Source organism: Melanostigma gelatinosum (genome assembly GCF_949748355.1).
Source record: "Melanostigma gelatinosum genome assembly, chromosome: 1".
Classification (NCBI taxonomy): domain Eukaryota; kingdom Metazoa; phylum Chordata; class Actinopteri; order Perciformes; family Zoarcidae; genus Melanostigma; species Melanostigma gelatinosum.
Window position 1 is genome coordinate 4,072,501 of NC_136634.1, and position 16,448 is coordinate 4,088,948.

The 16,448-nt window shown below is 41.7% G+C and overlaps 2 protein-coding genes across 2 annotated transcripts; both read right to left on the bottom strand.

The window, feature by feature from the left end:
* Positions 1–2,453: 2,453 nt before the first annotated feature.
* Positions 2,454–4,289, bottom strand: akip1 (A kinase (PRKA) interacting protein 1). The gene is made up of 4 exons (XM_079273727.1): positions 3,753–4,289; positions 3,542–3,616; positions 3,320–3,460; positions 2,454–2,812 (listed from the first exon to the last, which is right to left on the bottom strand). The coding sequence occupies exons 1-4, from the start codon at positions 3,909–3,911 to the stop codon at positions 2,663–2,665; spliced, it is 525 nt and encodes a 174-aa protein (XP_079129853.1). The 5' UTR covers positions 3,912–4,289; the 3' UTR covers positions 2,454–2,662.
* An 801-nt stretch (positions 4,290–5,090) lies between these two features.
* Positions 5,091–8,024, bottom strand: rpl27a (ribosomal protein L27a). The gene is made up of 5 exons (XM_079280943.1): positions 7,997–8,024; positions 7,290–7,353; positions 7,107–7,182; positions 6,286–6,460; positions 5,091–5,268 (listed from the first exon to the last, which is right to left on the bottom strand). Exons 1-5 carry the CDS (start codon positions 7,997–7,999, stop codon positions 5,140–5,142), a joined length of 447 nt encoding a protein of 148 aa, XP_079137069.1. The 5' UTR covers positions 8,000–8,024; the 3' UTR covers positions 5,091–5,139.
* Between the last annotated feature and the right edge of the window lie 8,424 nt (positions 8,025–16,448).

Sequence of the window (16,448 nt, forward strand, 5' to 3'; positions counted from 1 at the left end):
AATGTCAGAATCATTAATGGATTTTAAACAACGATGCACTTCAGCTGGTAAAGTTGGAGCTAATTTATGTATATTTATAGAGGTATAAAGGTAGCTGAACCAATAAAACATAGTTTATCAATATTTTCTGTCTGTCTAATATTTGTCTACAAAATGTAGTGGAGAAGAAGTATAAAGTAGCAGAAAATGGGAAAACTCAAGTACTCCATTTAGTGCTTGAGAGTATATGAATAAATGTACCTACAGCTACATTTCACCACTGATTGATCTTAGTCTTTGGTGGCCTACAGTGCTCTCTTAACAAATTAACCCGATATTACCAACGTCCTTGAATACATTTACCAATACAAGACTGTTAGTTATTATTAGTTATACTAGAAGTAATTAACTGACTGAAAGCCAGCGCAGCGACTTTACATCTAAGCGTGTACATGTGTGTAATACAGGAATATGAAGTATTATTATACCTCAGGGATATTAATACTAATACAAGCACATTTTATGGTTGTAGTTATGGATCTAAAAACAAACAATTTAGACGTGCACACATGTCGACTTTTTATTATATTTATTGTCCTATATTGGGTTTTACTTTTGTATAGTTATAAAAAGGAAAATGACAATACAAGTTTCAATAAAAAAAATGTTTTAACAATAGAATTTGTGTTGAAAATTGTTTATTTTATTCGCAACATAATTTTTATTTCTAACAGAGTCACGATTCAATAAAGTGACATATTTGTTGCGTGTTGAAGCTGCCACGAGAGACACAAACAAACCGGAAAATAACATCAAAGTAAAAGTCAATAATTCTTTGCATTAAATGGCTACAACTACAGCTCCATCTAAAAACACTGCAGTCAGTATTCATGCATTTCAATGTAATCATTTATACTTGATTATGTTCATGTTTTTTTGGTCAAAGATTCTCATAATGTAATCTATTTGCATCTTAATAGTTATTGTGTTAGCGTTTATATTTTTATCTCTCTACTAGTTTTAGTACTTTGGCTCTTTTGTATTTTCCTTTTTTGTTTCCATAAAGCACTTTGAAATGCATTGATATGAAAATATACTGTGAATAAACTTCACCTGAACTTGTAATTTCCTTTAACAAACATTATCTGTTGTTTTGGGGGGCTATAATTTAGTTAGTCTGGCAATAAATATACCTATGACCAGAGGAACTATTGTGTCAATTATTTAGAATTAAAATTGACTTAAATATAGCAGATATTAAACTTTGTCTTTTGTGTGATAAAAACACCTCATTTAATGTTTTTGCTTATTCTGTTAAAGGTTTAATTTAACAGAAAGAGAAAGTATCAGTTTGCAGAAAATGTCCGTACAGGCTATATTGTTATTGAAACAGGGACGTTCAGCAAAAAGTTCCCGTAATTTCTTAATGTAGATCAAACAATATTTTTCACTCAACAAAACATATAGCACAAGTCTAGCAGTTTCTAGACATTTTATTGTGGCATTTTATGTGAACAGAGACACTAAAGTATCAGCGGATGCATCATCGTATGGCTTGGGAGGTGTTCTTCTCCAGAGGTGGGAGGAGGAATGGAAGCCTGTTGCAGATACATCACGGTCGCTTACTCCAACAGATTCAGCGATACGCACAGGTGGAAAAGGAGGCTCTGGGTCTCACATGGGCCTGTGAACGGTTCCGTGATTTCCTGAGAGGCAAACGTTTCTGCCTGGAGACTGACCATAACTGACCATAACTGACCGATGATGTTCTTGGCGGTTTTTACTCACCCGCTGTACAGCGTTCCAGTCCTGAACCGTGCACATCCAATGCCAGTTGTTAATGTCAACAGTCAGGATGCTTTCTATTGCTCTTCTGTATAAAGTAACAAGAACTTGGCATATGGATTTTGCTTTACTAAGTTTCCTTAAGAAATACAGCCGCTTATGAGCTTTCTTCACCTTCACATCCCATCCTCACCTTGCCCTCAGAAACTGCTGTTTAAACTGCCGCTATGGTTCAGTTTGAACCCGGTTGCTGTGTCCTGTAAAATCCTTAAACTACTGTCGAGAAGGTTTAAGAAAATGAAAAATCATTGACCATGTATGTTCTCTGGAAGGCAAACTTTTATAATTATTTCAAATTTTTTTTTTCTATATTATCATTTTTAAGGCCAGAAACAGTTCCGTTCAGTACCGAGGACGACATCCCGACCTGAGAGGTTCAGCTTCCCTGTCCCACAGATCGGTGCCTCGCCCAATCACAGCTCTCTGTTTCAGCCACTTCCTGGTGCAAAAGGAAGGAGAGCGAACATCAGAGACGTTTTTGCAACAACAGACTTCAAACCTCGACCACCGGCGGGACTGAGGCCTTTCTCTGGCTACAATGCTGCTACTGTTTACACATAACATGTCAGTGCACCAATAAAACCTCACGGTAGAAATATTGTTGGAAGTTAAAGATACATGAATTTGATAAAAAATAAAACTTTATTTATACACACTGATGCGGTTTAAGTGCAGGTTAAGACTTCATGATGTTGTAAAATAAAACATGGCTTCTCAATATGCAGCAAATAAAAACATTTTGATCGCAAAATAAAATATAAACTCTTAAAAAGGAAAGCAATAAACACACACAAACAGCATTAGCTTTGGTCAGTTTGGTGACCGGTTCGGTCAGGGGTCAGAGATCAAAGGTGAGGTTGATGCTCTCTCCAGCTCTGACGCTGACCAGCCGAGTCTGCTGCTGTAACTCCGGCACGCTGGCAGTGACGGCGTACGACCCCGGTGAGACCTCGATGAAGAAATCCTCACCCGACGCCGACACACGACCCTGAAGAGAAAGACATTATATATTCACATGTAAACACTGGATCAAAAGGAGTTTCCGTATGTGGAAATGCTGCTAGTACCTTCATTCCCAGTGAAAATCAACACTTGAAAGCTTTTTTTGTTTGCTGTTCTGTATGTTTAAAATCAAAAAGCGACCACAGACCTAGAAAATGTATTTGAGGCACACAAGCAGAGTTTCAAGTGACTGGTGGTGAATATGAAATATTTAGCAAGCTTACGGTCCAGATATCTTTCTCAGTAATTGGAAGTCCAAAATAAGTCTCAAGAGTCAGTGAATATTGAAATTACAGAAGCTAAATTATTCACTCTGTCACCTGTGGGTTGTTTGCTCACACATTGGCCATTAATAACCTGTTGAATTTACATGGAGCTGTTCCTCCAAGTTTGTTTTCAAGCTCTTTACTGCTTCCTAATTATCAAAAGACACATTTGACACATGAAAGCTGTAGTGACTCAAAGACAAAAAGAAGCAGCAGATTCTTCTTACTTTGTAGTGTGGCACCTTTGCACGTTTTCTGGCCGACGGTGCAGGCGCCGTCGTCCCAACAGCTGGCCGTGAGTGGAACCTGGACACGTGGCTCCTCTCAGTGTCAGTGGGCTCGGAGCAACAGCCCGACTCATAAAACCTCTGCAGACACAGACAACGAGTCACATTTGAGCGCTCAGGGCCGAGCTGAAAGCGTAGAGGTGCAGGTAAATAATGGCCGACCTTGCACTGATGGGTCTGCTGTGCCATGAGCCCTGCGAGGGTTGCAAAGACATCATCAAGCTCTGTGTGGGCTCTCTGCAAAATGTTGAATGCAAGATAATTGAGTCACAGAGAATCAGGTCACCCAACTCATATCTATATATATATCATATATCATATATATATAGTTTTTTTATGATGGGGTCTATATACAGCAAACATGCAGGAGCACCTTGACAGGGATTTGTGTGTCTTCATCTGTAGTAGTGGGGGTCTGGGAGGCTCCAGTGCTCGTCCAGTCTACACTCCGCCTGGAGGCCCGCTCCAGCACCTCCAGGCCCAGACTGGCAGAGCGCCGCAGAGAGGACTCCAGCCAGGCTTGGCTTGCCATGAAGAGGTCGAAATAAACTCAGGTGTCCTTCACCTGAGGCGAGGAACGAGCAGACAGACCTCTGCCGCTTTCCTTACTTACCCTTTACCTCACAGTACAAATATAATTGTCTTTCCAGCTTGAAAACAGCGCATGCGTGAAGATTAACCAGTAAAGCGGCACGTTTGTTACTTTAATTCGCTACTTTATCTCCGTTTCCGTCGCGAGCTCAACACCGAAAACCTCAAACAATCTCACATTCCATACGTTGCGTTTTCTACACGATAACGTCACACTGTTCCCTCGCGCTGTGTCAACAAACCCCCGAGTTTTTACCTGTTGAACGCACTGAGAACTGGACGGTTAGCGCGTAAACACACAAATAAACTCAGGAAACAGTGCTTCTTCATTCAGTATGCAGCTTGTAGCCCGTGATGCATTTCAAGTGACAGGACAGGAAATCCTGCATGTTAAGCCCCGCCCCAAACACTCAAGAGTCACGTGGAGAATGTTTTACTGGGGGTATGATTTGTAAGGAATTGTAATGTCAATAGTCGCTCTCATAAGACCTTCGAATACATCTTGAATAAAAATATATTTACTCAAATGCATTGTGGTCCCCTAAACACATGTCGCCAATCAGGAGTCTTTGCTCGAGTCTTGATATATCCTGGATCAATTTGGCTCTTTAGTGCTCTAAAATATTAAACAAGGAATCTAGGCAATGGAAAACTATTTACTGGTTTAACTGTTAACCAGTGATGAGGGGTCCCATATGAATCTCTCTATTCCTGTTGTCACTTTAACCAAGATGCATAGTCATCACTTTTCCGTGTTCCTATAGTCACTTCACTGTCAAAGTGAGGACTTGTATCAAACTAAGTCCCGTTTTCAAACTTTACATTTTGAGGGCTGCAGTAACCCCGATGAGACCGGCTGGGTGTCTTGATCGAGGGAACCTGTAGTCATTGTTACAGGGCATACTTGACCCCAACAAGACAGTTGCACAAGAAAAACAAATTTTACCACATTGTGCTGATTTAAACCTTACTGTGCAGGATAACAAAATTTGGGCATGAGGCAATCTGAAAATACCAGCAACAAATATTGCGGCATTTTACAAAAGAGCACAACTTCAAATGCAGCACGCATCAGAACTGTCATATATGGAGGAATTTAAATTAAGACATGACAATCATGTAGTTCCATTTATACAGTTTATTTTTGAAAAAACGCACTGAGAGGAACATTATGCCATCAGCACACAGGCTCCTCCCACTGCCTTGATCTTCTCCTCGGCCCGTCGGCTGAAGAACTTGGCCTTGACGATCACTGGCTGTTTGGGCAGCTTGCCTTTGCCCAGGACTTTGTAGTAGCCCTGCAAAAAATATGTATTAAAAATTAGTGCAACCAGATAATCACAAAAAAACAATTTGTCTGGCAAAATGATTTCCCCAAATGGACAATAAAGCCCATAAAGTTATGGATCCACTGCTGTCTTCATGTCCAGCAGCACACTACGAACAGTGGCAAATCACGTTGCCCATGTTATGCCACAATATATGGACAACACGACATACAAAATACAGTTATAGGAAGACTCACAGCACCAAGTACGTTATGCAAATGCATGGACTCAGTTATTATTCCTTTTATTGTAGCTTGCAACATTTAAGTACAGACTGAAATATACCAACAAGTATTACAGACAGGGGGAGAAAATTACAGTTTTGTCACTAAAGTAACACCGCAAAAAGTTCATGCATGTTTCAATTCTTTAGCAAATCTTTCACTTCGTGTCAGTCATTCCTACGTCAACGTGTGGATACAATTTCAATGACTATTTCCCCCCCAGTTAATTTTATGTGACTGCAGCATCAGGGATATCAAGCAGTCTGTAACTGACCATGTGGCCGACTGGCCTACAAAGAGCCAGTCAGTGAATAGGACCAGTCTTCACTCTAAGAGGACTCTAGCACACCAAGACAATGAGTTTTGTCAAGGCGAGACTCTAGTCTCTACAGCAAAATACATCTCTACTGAACAAACCTAACCTCGAAATAGACTTGCTACACGTCAGATGAGAACATTGCATCCAGTACAGAGAGAGGTACGCTATATGTGAAGTTGAGCTTAGATCAAAAATAGGACCAGGGAAACGATCATTCATAGAAAGTGAAAAGGGGTTAGTTACTTCCACAACCCCAAAGCTTTATCAACACACCATTCTTCTATCTACCAAGCTACATAATGTTAAACTCATACAGAGGCTACTGTCAGTGGATGCATGAGCTTGTAGATCTGACGTCAAAGACTCTGCAACTGAGCCTCTGCCTCCGTTTAGTGATGAGACAAAACAACTCGTCCGTTAACGACACCATTGGTCACTACTTACGGCGCGCACGGCATCGATGATGGGCGTGGGTCCGTCGGGCTTCTTGCCGTAGTTGAGCCTGGTCTGCTCGCTCACCAGCTGCCACAGCTTGTCCAGGTTGATGGTGGGGCAGTGGGTTGTGTTCCTCTTCAAATGGTAATGTCTCATACCCACCTTACCGAAGTACCCAGGATGGCTAAGGAGACACAGGGAGGACAGAGGAAAAAGGTCAACTGCTGGACTAGGACATAGGCTGGAAACGTTTAAGCGGGTTGGAAGCTTTGTACAGGTTAAGACTTTGGCAAGTAATCAATCATTTTAATGGTGTTGCTCGTCTTATAAATCTCTCTAGACTTCAAAATTAACCAAAGACAGTTTAGAAATAAACATGTCACTTCGTCAAAGTGTGGATAAACTTTCTACGATTATTTCCCCCCCAGTTATTAAGATTAAGTGACTGCAGCATCAGTGATAAATAGTTTGTAACTGACCATGTGGGTGACTGGCCTACAAAAGAGCCAGTCGGTGAATAGGACCAGTCTTCACTCTAAGAGGACTCTAGCACACCAAGACAACGAGTTATGTCAAAGTGAGACTCTAGGCTCTACAGCAAAATGCATCTCTACTATCAACAAAACAGATACTGTAACAGGAGGCAAAGAGGAAAACTAAATAAAACATCAAGTGTGCAACATTTCCCCAAACCCATGAACTGAAACTTACTCGTGTCAGGGTGTTGGTAAACATGAACATGCATATTTAATTCAGAGGGTTAATACATTAACACGTTGTGTAGAAAACCCCAACACAAGTAGCATCTCTTCATGTCATGCAGCACTTACTATTTGTCGAAGTTGATTCTGTGGTGATGCATACCACCAGCATTACCACGACCTCCAGGATGCTTCCTGTGCTTGCCTGTGGGGCGATGGACAAGTTAGAAGTGAACCATGTGTGTGTCTCTCTCACACACACACACACAGAGAGACTATGGAGATCACCTTTAAACTCAGGCTACCGCTTACCAATGCGACCATGTCCGTGGCTGACGTGTCCTCGGAGCTTCCTAGTCTTGGTCTGCTTGGTGGGCTGTTAGGAAAAGATTTGGTGTCGATTAGAATAAACTACAGAGTGTCAACAATCGTGGTTCTATCATAGCCAGTGGAGCTAGCTACGCCAAACAACCTCTTACGTTACTTGGTATCAACAGCCTTTGTAGTCTGTCAACTTTGAACCGTTAACAGCAAATACTTCACACTAAAACAGGTATTCGTAGACCAATCTCTTAATAGCTGCTTTCATGCTACCTAGCATCGTTGGAGGCTAACGCTAATTCAACTGCATCTACCGGTAGGCTGTTAACTCTCACAACATACTGAACATTTAACACGTTACTCCCGAGTACTTTTAGACATTAAACCGGGACTACCACTGTTACATTAATTTAGACTACGGTAGTTTTGTGTACGCGGTTTAAGACATGCGAGTATAGAGAGAATATTCTGGCTGAATGATGCAGCTGAGGGCCGAAGAGATCCCAGCTCTCAACACGGCAAACCGCTCACAAGATCCCATAATGGTAGTAAATCACGGGACAAAACACCCAGTAAATGACCGTAGGAGTTCGCTGCACCGTAAACCACCACCGAATGATAGTTTGCAGTACGAATGAACAAGGATGGACATAGATTTAACTGTATTTCAAAGCACAGGGATGCGTGAAAGCACCTACCATCTTGGAGGCTAGGAGAAAGAGGAACGGGATTTGTAAACCTCGCGGTTTTGTGCGAGATTTGGCTCCTGGCTACAAAAGTGCAAAATAAACACACAGCGACGCCTAGTGGTGGACGAAGGAAACGACTTTGTGAATTGTACACAAAACAGCCATCAGTGCTGATATGTAACTAAGTACATTTACTCAGGTACTGCACCTAAGAACAATTTTGAAGTACTTGTACTTTACCTAAGTATTTATGGTACTTTGCACTTTGTAATCCACCAATTAATAAGTATTATTATAGTATTTTCTAAAAATTATATTTACAGTCAAATCAGAATTTAAAGCAATGCTTACACGTGCATCAATAATTATAATCCAATAAAATGTAGCATATTCTTCTTAAATGCACCATTCTGTGGACTCATTTTCCTTTTGGTACTTAATGTATATTTTAGTGCTCATACTTTTGTAATATATTTACAGTTATTTTATTTAAAAACAATAAATGTATTTTAAAAAATATCTTTTGATATGTTTTTCACATTTGTTGAATTGCATTAGTTTGAGATTAGATTGAAACCTTTTATTCATAGGGTTAGGGTTATTTTATGGAAAGCTACGCCCCCTATATAATACAGAAGTGGGAAGGAGCTGTTATTTGCAAATATTGGAAGAAGAAGTATTCAGAGCATTTATAGCATATGCTAATTTGCAATGCCGGTCCCTATGTGGGTCTTTAAGAGACAGAGAAATCAACGACAAAATACAAAACCTTAAATATATATTTAAAAAACACTGCACCACATGATTACACAGAGTCTGTCACTCATATTGGATCCATGTGAAAAACAGTCAGCTCATCCTCATCTCACATTTGCCACTTGGATTTCCAAAACAAAGACTTGTTTTGTGAAACATTTTATTTGTTTTCTTGTCGTCAAAATAATTGTAGACTGATAGAATAATCAGAGGATGTTAGAGAAAGCTAAAATGTATACATTAAACAAATACAAGTGTGCGTATACAGTAAATACATGCATTTCATACAGTATGTCATGTATTGTGTACTTTTCTGTAGTAATGACAAGGCTAATTTTATTAATTTTAACATATTTTATCCTTCTCAAAGAATAGAAAGATGAGATATTGAACAACAAAATAAATCAGAAAAGAGCTCATTCTATTATATTTAATTTACATTTCTCAACTGATTGTAAACCTTTATTTTCAGTGCTGCTGAGTGTTTAAGTGTTAAACAAAATGCAAATTTAAGTTTCTTGTACTTTATTTGAGTCTTTTCTTTTCATGCCGCTCTTCTACTCTACTCGAAGGAAACATTGTAATTTTTACTTTACTACAACGAATGAAAACAGATCCACTAAACAAAATATTTCAGACCGCACTCCATCTCAATCAACTACTACAGTAAAATACTCCTTTTAGAATAATGCATGAGAAATCACAATTTTACGATATCATATATTATAGTATAAAAGTCACAGGGGACATTTTGCATGGAGTACTTTGCGTTTTATTTTATTAAGGGTTTTTTTGTTGCAAAGAAAAACAAAAACAAATCCTAATCAAGTAAGAAATAATACTAGCAATTCATGCACCTGGCAAAAGGCCAGGAGGAAATACATTTAAACAAATAGTTCAATTAAACAAAAACAAAATACATCAAAACAACCATGCAGCATGCCAACAACATTGTCCGTCACTCGTGTCAACCATAACTTCAGGATCAGAGATCAAAATTGTGTATTGGAAGAGTTCTATACAGCAATATTTATGTTAAGATCTAGATTTGCACAGATGAAGTAGCATCCTGTTTGAAGAGAGTACCTGTCTTCTTAAAAGACAATGAGCTTCAGCAGTACTTTGCGTTTTAATACTTTAAGTACACTTTCTTGGTTAACACGTTCAATGCAGGACTTTTACTTATAACAGCAGTATTTTACAGTGTGTAATTAGTACTTTTACTCATCAGAATATTTCCTCCACCGCTGAACATGCACATTGAGGCCGATGGAGTAGAGTAAAGGTCTATGGAAATAGATGAAAGTTGAAACATGAACGAGCTGATTTTTTTAATCAGATGCATCAGACAGAGTTCAAGTTGATTTACATACAGTCTGTTATTCAAAGCTTGAGTCAACTTCACAGCCTGTGACTTGTCATTGGTCAGAATCCACTGGGAGTGAACTCTGTTTGTACCTCCAGCTGAAGAAAAGACAACCTGAACTGAGCCTCCAACGGATTCAACTTCCTCCAACCTGTGAGGGATCTTTTTCCTTCTCTGTATGGTTCTCTAATGGATGCACTTCATGTCATGTGTGATGCTCCATCGCTGTAGTTTTTATACATGCTTTATGCCTGGAATCCCCTGGTGGCCCCTGTCAAATCTCTACCAATCACATCACCCGTGTCCCCCCTTGGTACTGCAGCGGGGCCATCCCTCTCATCCTCAGCTCACACCTGGAGGCACACTCACCCGTCTCTCTGAAGCAGACATCTTGTTTTTTTCATTGCTTGTATTCACACTCAGGTAAGGCTTAATTATGATGACTTCAACCTGAAAGATGTAATTGTTTTTGTTGATCACTGTTTCGTACACAATGCTTTTTTAAAATGTGTTATCGTCACTCATTTGACTTGTTGATTTAATTTTTTTCTTGCACAAAAGAGCAGTTCAATTGATCTTAAAATGGTACGTCGTCTGCTGTTTCTTTGGTGGGTTTCATGTTTGTTTGGATTCTTTTGCCGTCAAACACTGGGCTCACAGGACATTTCAAACCAGCAGCTTCTTTGAGTGTTTTCAACCGTTTCCTCACCCCAAGAGGCTCCCGGTCTTCCTGGAGATGGCTCACCGGCCTCACAGATGCCATGGCAACTTCCCCCAAAGGCGGGCCACCTTATTGCCACGGGCAGCCAAGTGTAGAGCGCGGCTGGCCCTGGAGGCCAGGTCATCAGAGACCGGTCCAAGTCCCACAACCACAGCAGAGGAGCCGAGCCTCCCGGCAGAACACGTAATGGCCCACAGACACAGACGGTGTTACAGATAAAGAGTTAATGATCGAGCAGAGCCGTTCTCACAACAGCTGGACAGTGTTGAGGGAGAGGGAGGAAATTACCAAAGGGTTATTGATATTTAATTCAACTTTTATTTTGATGAGAAGACACTAAATCTCTATTTATTTTTTTATTAGCGTTGCAGTTGTGGATTCTGTGAGATGGAAAAGGAGTCAAACCAGTCCTGCAACAGAAAAACCAGAGCCGCCTCTCCTTCATCTGGACAACGACAACCTGGAAAAGCTGTGGCCGCTTTACTGAAGAGAATAAGGTAAAATAAAGGACAGCAGGGGGAACACGCGCTCTAACAAACACAATAAGAAAATGTATTCCTGCTCAGCAGGATGAGTCCACCCCCCTCGAGTCCGGCATTTTGCCGGTTGCCGTCTTTGTTTTTTTGCAACCAGTGATGTAAGTGACCATATGTGGACTGTGGAGGACTGACGTAGAGACGTCGTATACAGTTCTGGTAGCGGTAGCAACCTGTCAATCACAAGATAGCCACGACCTAAAGCATCTCCTGCTTTATGGTCTATTTGACTCTAAACGGACCATAATGTACTAAATGAACATCATGCTGTATTGAAGAAGACTTGAAACTAGAGATTGAGACATAAACTCATGTTTACAATGTTTACTGAGGGAATAAATCAAGAGAGAATTGGGGTCGTTTTCTCAGAAGGTTGCTGCTTGGTGAATATGTGTATATCACAAAATGAGGACGTATTCCTGAATTGATATTACATTGTCCATGTTGGACGATACGTATAAGGTCAAATGAAAGAAATGTCCTGCTGGTGTCCTTCGAGACATAGCTCACTCCAGACGGTGACACACTGGCGTTCTACTTGCAGTAAGTCAACCAAGCCTTCATCTATTTCCACAGGATTCACCCAGAGGCCCAAAGGATTCTGGGTAACTCCTGCATCCCTGTAGTGAGCTTGGAGCGTCTGAACTTCCAGTCAGTCTGCTTGTCATCTCTGCAGCCTGTGGTTTCTCTGGTCCGACTGCCGAGCCAAACGCTCCACGATGCCGCTTCTTGTTTGGATCGACCTCAGCAGGTACAGAGATGGTGGTCGACACACTTAAGTTTCACTGAAGATGAGACTCTTTTATGATCACTTTTGTCTCTGTCTGCAGAAGGGAGTCAGTCATCATGAGGCAAACACTTCAGAGGTAACGGAAGCGTCGCCTCAGACTGATCGCAGCCAACCAGAAACCACCCCGGCCTCCTGGACTGAACCGTACTGTCCTGACCGCTCCCCCTCCGGAGAACCAGAGCGGGACTCGGGCTTCGACTGCGACTCTAATCCAGATCAGACCTACATCCTGTTCCACTCTGGGTCTGATGAGTGGGACCCGGATGGGAGAAGTGATTCGGAAACATTTTATTTGGATCCAGATCCGGAGCAGACCATGGTGATCGAACTGGATCCGGAACCGGAAGCGGATCAGGACGGATCCCTGGAGCTGGAAGATGAAGTCGAAACTAAATGTGAGGTCGTTCAAATGGACGACAGTGAGGATGAAAGACCTGATCTCTGCCGCTCACAGGAGGAGGAGGAGGAGGAGGACTCATCGGTGCAGAGACCCGGACCTGGATCGGGAGCCGAGGAGACGGAGAGTGAAGATTTTTGTGCCGCGTGTCGGAACGGAGGAGATCTGCTGTGCTGCGACCTGTGCCCTAAAGTCTACCACTTGGTCTGTCACATACCTCCTCTCATCAGCTTCCCCCTGTACGTACGATGGCACACTACGTATACCTCTATCACAAACAATGCTCTCACTGTGTGATTTTGGCTCTTTTTTTAACTTGTGACACTTTACAGCGAAGCAATGTTTACTGATCAGTTCAACCAAAGATAGAGGATTGTTTTTAGAGGCTTGAAGAAGAAAACAATTCAGTATTTCCCAATAAAAAGCAAACAAATACAATTAGAAAGCGGACTTTAAATGAAGTAATGCTTCCTCCAAATGCAGCACGTGTCATAAGAAATGACATGTTTAGGCTACACAGACAATACTTGACTTTATGATGCATTTAATGTGTCGTTTTATGGGATTTGTTAACAATGATAAAAAAAGTAAAATAATGCCATATTTTAAAAATACAGAGTGCATCGGTCCATGCAAAGAATGTGTGATGAACGTGAAGAAAATTGATTGTTTGAAATGTCTAAATGATGTCCTGTGTGTCCTACAGAGGTGACTGGGTGTGTACGCTGTGCAGAACTGACCAGCAGCCCGTGGAGACCTACGACTGCGAGGACAAGCACTCGTGTGGGGGAGTCAAAGCCCCGTACACACTGTCCAACCAGGACCAGAGGGTGAGCTGCAGGGTCCCATCACTTAGACCCTCGTCACATATAAAGCATCTGTAAAACTATTCACTTCAAACACTGAAATAAAAGGACAATGCCATTCAAATCAACGTATCGGTGCATGGTCACAGCGGCGGCCATTTTTATGCGTACTGATGCCTTTTTCGACAGTTGTAGGGGGCTAACTTCCCCGATTACAACTTAATTCATGCTTCATCCTCTTCCACCTCTACACTTCACAACTCCACTTACATGTGTTGTCATCGTAGCAACTAACAACAATCACCTTTTTCTTTTGTACTCGTCAATTTGTTTTCTTTTTCTTACCAACAACAGTTGTTTCTCAGACTCTGATAGGGTATCCTCCCGGATGAACAGATGTTTGTTAGTGACTGTGTGTGTGTGTGTGTGTTTCCTGTGCAGAGGTGTGAGAAGCTGACTCTGCTGTTGTACTGTCACACGCTCAGCGCACCGTTCCATGAACCCGTCAGCGTCCTGGTCAGTCCAACAGATTTACATTAAAAACATGTCAATCTGATTAAAAAATCATGTCAAATAAATGACCCTGACACCACTGAATAATCAGAGTACAAATATACTATTTATGCCAATAAATCCTACACAATGTCCCTTCAAGAACACATCCTACACATGATTATATGACGCCACTATTGGTTCAATATCAAACATATATCTAAAAGAAACAGAATGATGTAATTCAGTAACACATCACATGTCACCACCTTTAACCTGTATTTGCCAATGATAAAGAGGAGCTCTACAGCGCTGGCCTCATGTAAAACACCAAGTGATGGCAGCATGCAATGGTGAAGTAGAGGAAACGCTGGCTTAATGTCCTCTCCATGTAAAATGTTCCACTTACCTTTCATCACAAACCTTGATGTTAAAAATGAAAACAATCTCCGCCACAATGATGTAATCTCTGTGAATGTGCTCCAGGCCCGAAACTACTACCAGATCATCAAGAGGCCCATCGACCTGTCGGTGATCCGCAGGAAACTGGACAAGAGCAACACCCTCCACTACTTCACTGCCGAACAGTTTGTCGCTGACGTCCTGCTGATGTTCAAGAACTGCTCTACGTTCAATTACGTGGGTGGACTTCCCGCCTTCATCTAGTTTTTAGCGGAATTGAATTATTTACACAATAAGTTTCACATGTAGCAGAAAACTGGGGCACTTTTTCCATTTTTATATGAAGCGACGGAGGTTGTGTCCATCTGGCAGTTTATGCTGAACCTCAGGTGATATCTAACGAGCGCCATGCTAACAGCTTTGTGAGGCTGTTGACAAGACACAGTGCCACTTTGAGCTCAATGTTCAGCAGGAACACGTTCATCATCTTAGATTAATGTGAAAGCAAGTTTGGTAGAAATAGAATCGGAGTAGAATTAACATATCTTTGTGATTCTTAATCTGTGTTTGCTGTGCAGCCGGACTCAGAGGTGGCCCAGGCCGGTCGAAGCCTCGAGCTGTTTTTCGTGAGCCAACTGACGGAGATTTTTCCCGACCGGACGTTCCCGTCGACCAGCCGGGACCGAACGGACAGCGCTCGCCTCCGATGGCTCTGCAGGAAGAGGAGAGAGAACTACAGGAAGAGGAGATACGTGTTTAGCGGGAAGAAATACTACCTGTAACTAGTTTAAACAACAACAACAATCACATAGAAGATGACTTGTGACATGTCTGCTGTCTACCTGATGAATACTAGATTTGTATTTCCATACACACATATATATATATACATATATATACCATACGTAGACCACATGTCAGTCAGGTTCATGTGTCTAGCAGCAGTCCAACAGTTACTTTATTTATGGGTGTTATGCCCCAGCCTTGGGCAGCCCTTTGGGGCAAACGACACTCCACCACTGACTCAAATCAACGACCGATTACACCCTTTAAGACAATCAAATCCATGGGATTTAACACCACGAAAACAAACAAACACACAAGACAATACCAACTTGTATGCTGAGCGGCAGCACGACCAGCAGTCCCCACACCGGAGGCCTCTCTCTTCTGCTGCTGGCTCAGCAGCTTTTAAGCACTTCCTTCCCAGGCCATGAGCAAGGCAGCACACCTGGTCAGAGCTGCTGGAGAGGGAAAAGGGACAACAGCACAGGGGACATTTAAAGCCGTTACAAGGGGCCCCGACCCTCCACCTGCTGTACTGAACATACGGTATGAAGGAACATGTCTTTCTTTCTGTCTGCAGCCGCATGGTCACGTTTTACATGCCGATGAGTTGAGATGAAGATGAAGAACTTCCTGGCTGGAAAATTACCACCGTAACTAATACGGACAAACATTGCTTTTGAAAACATGTTAATAATTGATCTACTGTATCTCACTGCAGCCTGAAGATACTGAATGAAAGATATTTCCCCCACCAGGGGGCGTGTTTGTGTCTCAGACTTTATCTGTTGAATTTACAGTGAAAGGTTTAAAATGACAGTGAGACTTTTAAAGCACAAAGTGTGTTTCCTGTTTTTCCATTGAAATGACCCTAATCTATTTTGCTACTTCCCTTTCCACTCTCCCTGCACACAGTCAGCAGATCTGAAGATCTTCAGGGTTTGTTCCATGTCGATTGTGTCGCTCAATCTTCCGCAGGAGGACAAATTGACCACAGAGCAGACAATAAACTACATGAAATATGAAGCCAAAGTTCCATTTCGTCCTTCGTCTTTTTGTCCTGCATTTCATTGTTCCTGAGTTTTGTGTCTTCATATCATTGTGTGAATTTAGATGTCTGCTCGATATATATATTCTCCATCAAAGCAGGTGTCTTCACACTGGCGTCACCTCGGGAGCCGCTGATGATGAACTCCATCATCCTGTCGGGGCAGTAATGTCTCAATGACCCCAATGACGTCATGCGGAGCGACGTCATTAAAACACTGAAGGCTTCAGTAGAAAACGTCCCCTCATGAACTGAACATCATGCCTGGTGGGGGCAGCTGAAGACAGAAACATGCACTCAGTTTGTTGATGTTATCCTGAATCTGCTGCAGTTTGTTTCGTTCGTTTTACTCTGAATATAA

Bases quoted from the DNA above. Each gene is read 5' to 3' on its own strand.
- akip1 (XM_079273727.1), bottom strand. From the start codon at position 3,911: ATGGCAAGCCAAGCCTGGCTGGAGTCCTCTCTGCGGCGCTCTGCCAGT. The intron at 3,617-3,752 runs GTGCTCCTGCAT...AACATTTTGCAG, and splicing joins ACACACAAATCCCTGTCAAG to AGAGCCCACACAGAGCTTGA. The intron at 2,813-3,319 runs GTAAGAAGAATC...CTTTCTCTTCAG, and splicing joins CAAAGGTGCCACACTACAAA to GGTCGTGTGTCGGCGTCGGG.
- rpl27a (XM_079280943.1), bottom strand. The intron at 7,183-7,289 runs GTAAGCGGTAGC...ATCGCCCCACAG, and splicing joins CCACGGACATGGTCGCATTG to GCAAGCACAGGAAGCATCCT. The intron at 6,461-7,106 runs GTAAGTGCTGCA...GTGTCTCCTTAG, and splicing joins AGAATCAACTTCGACAAATA to CCATCCTGGGTACTTCGGTA.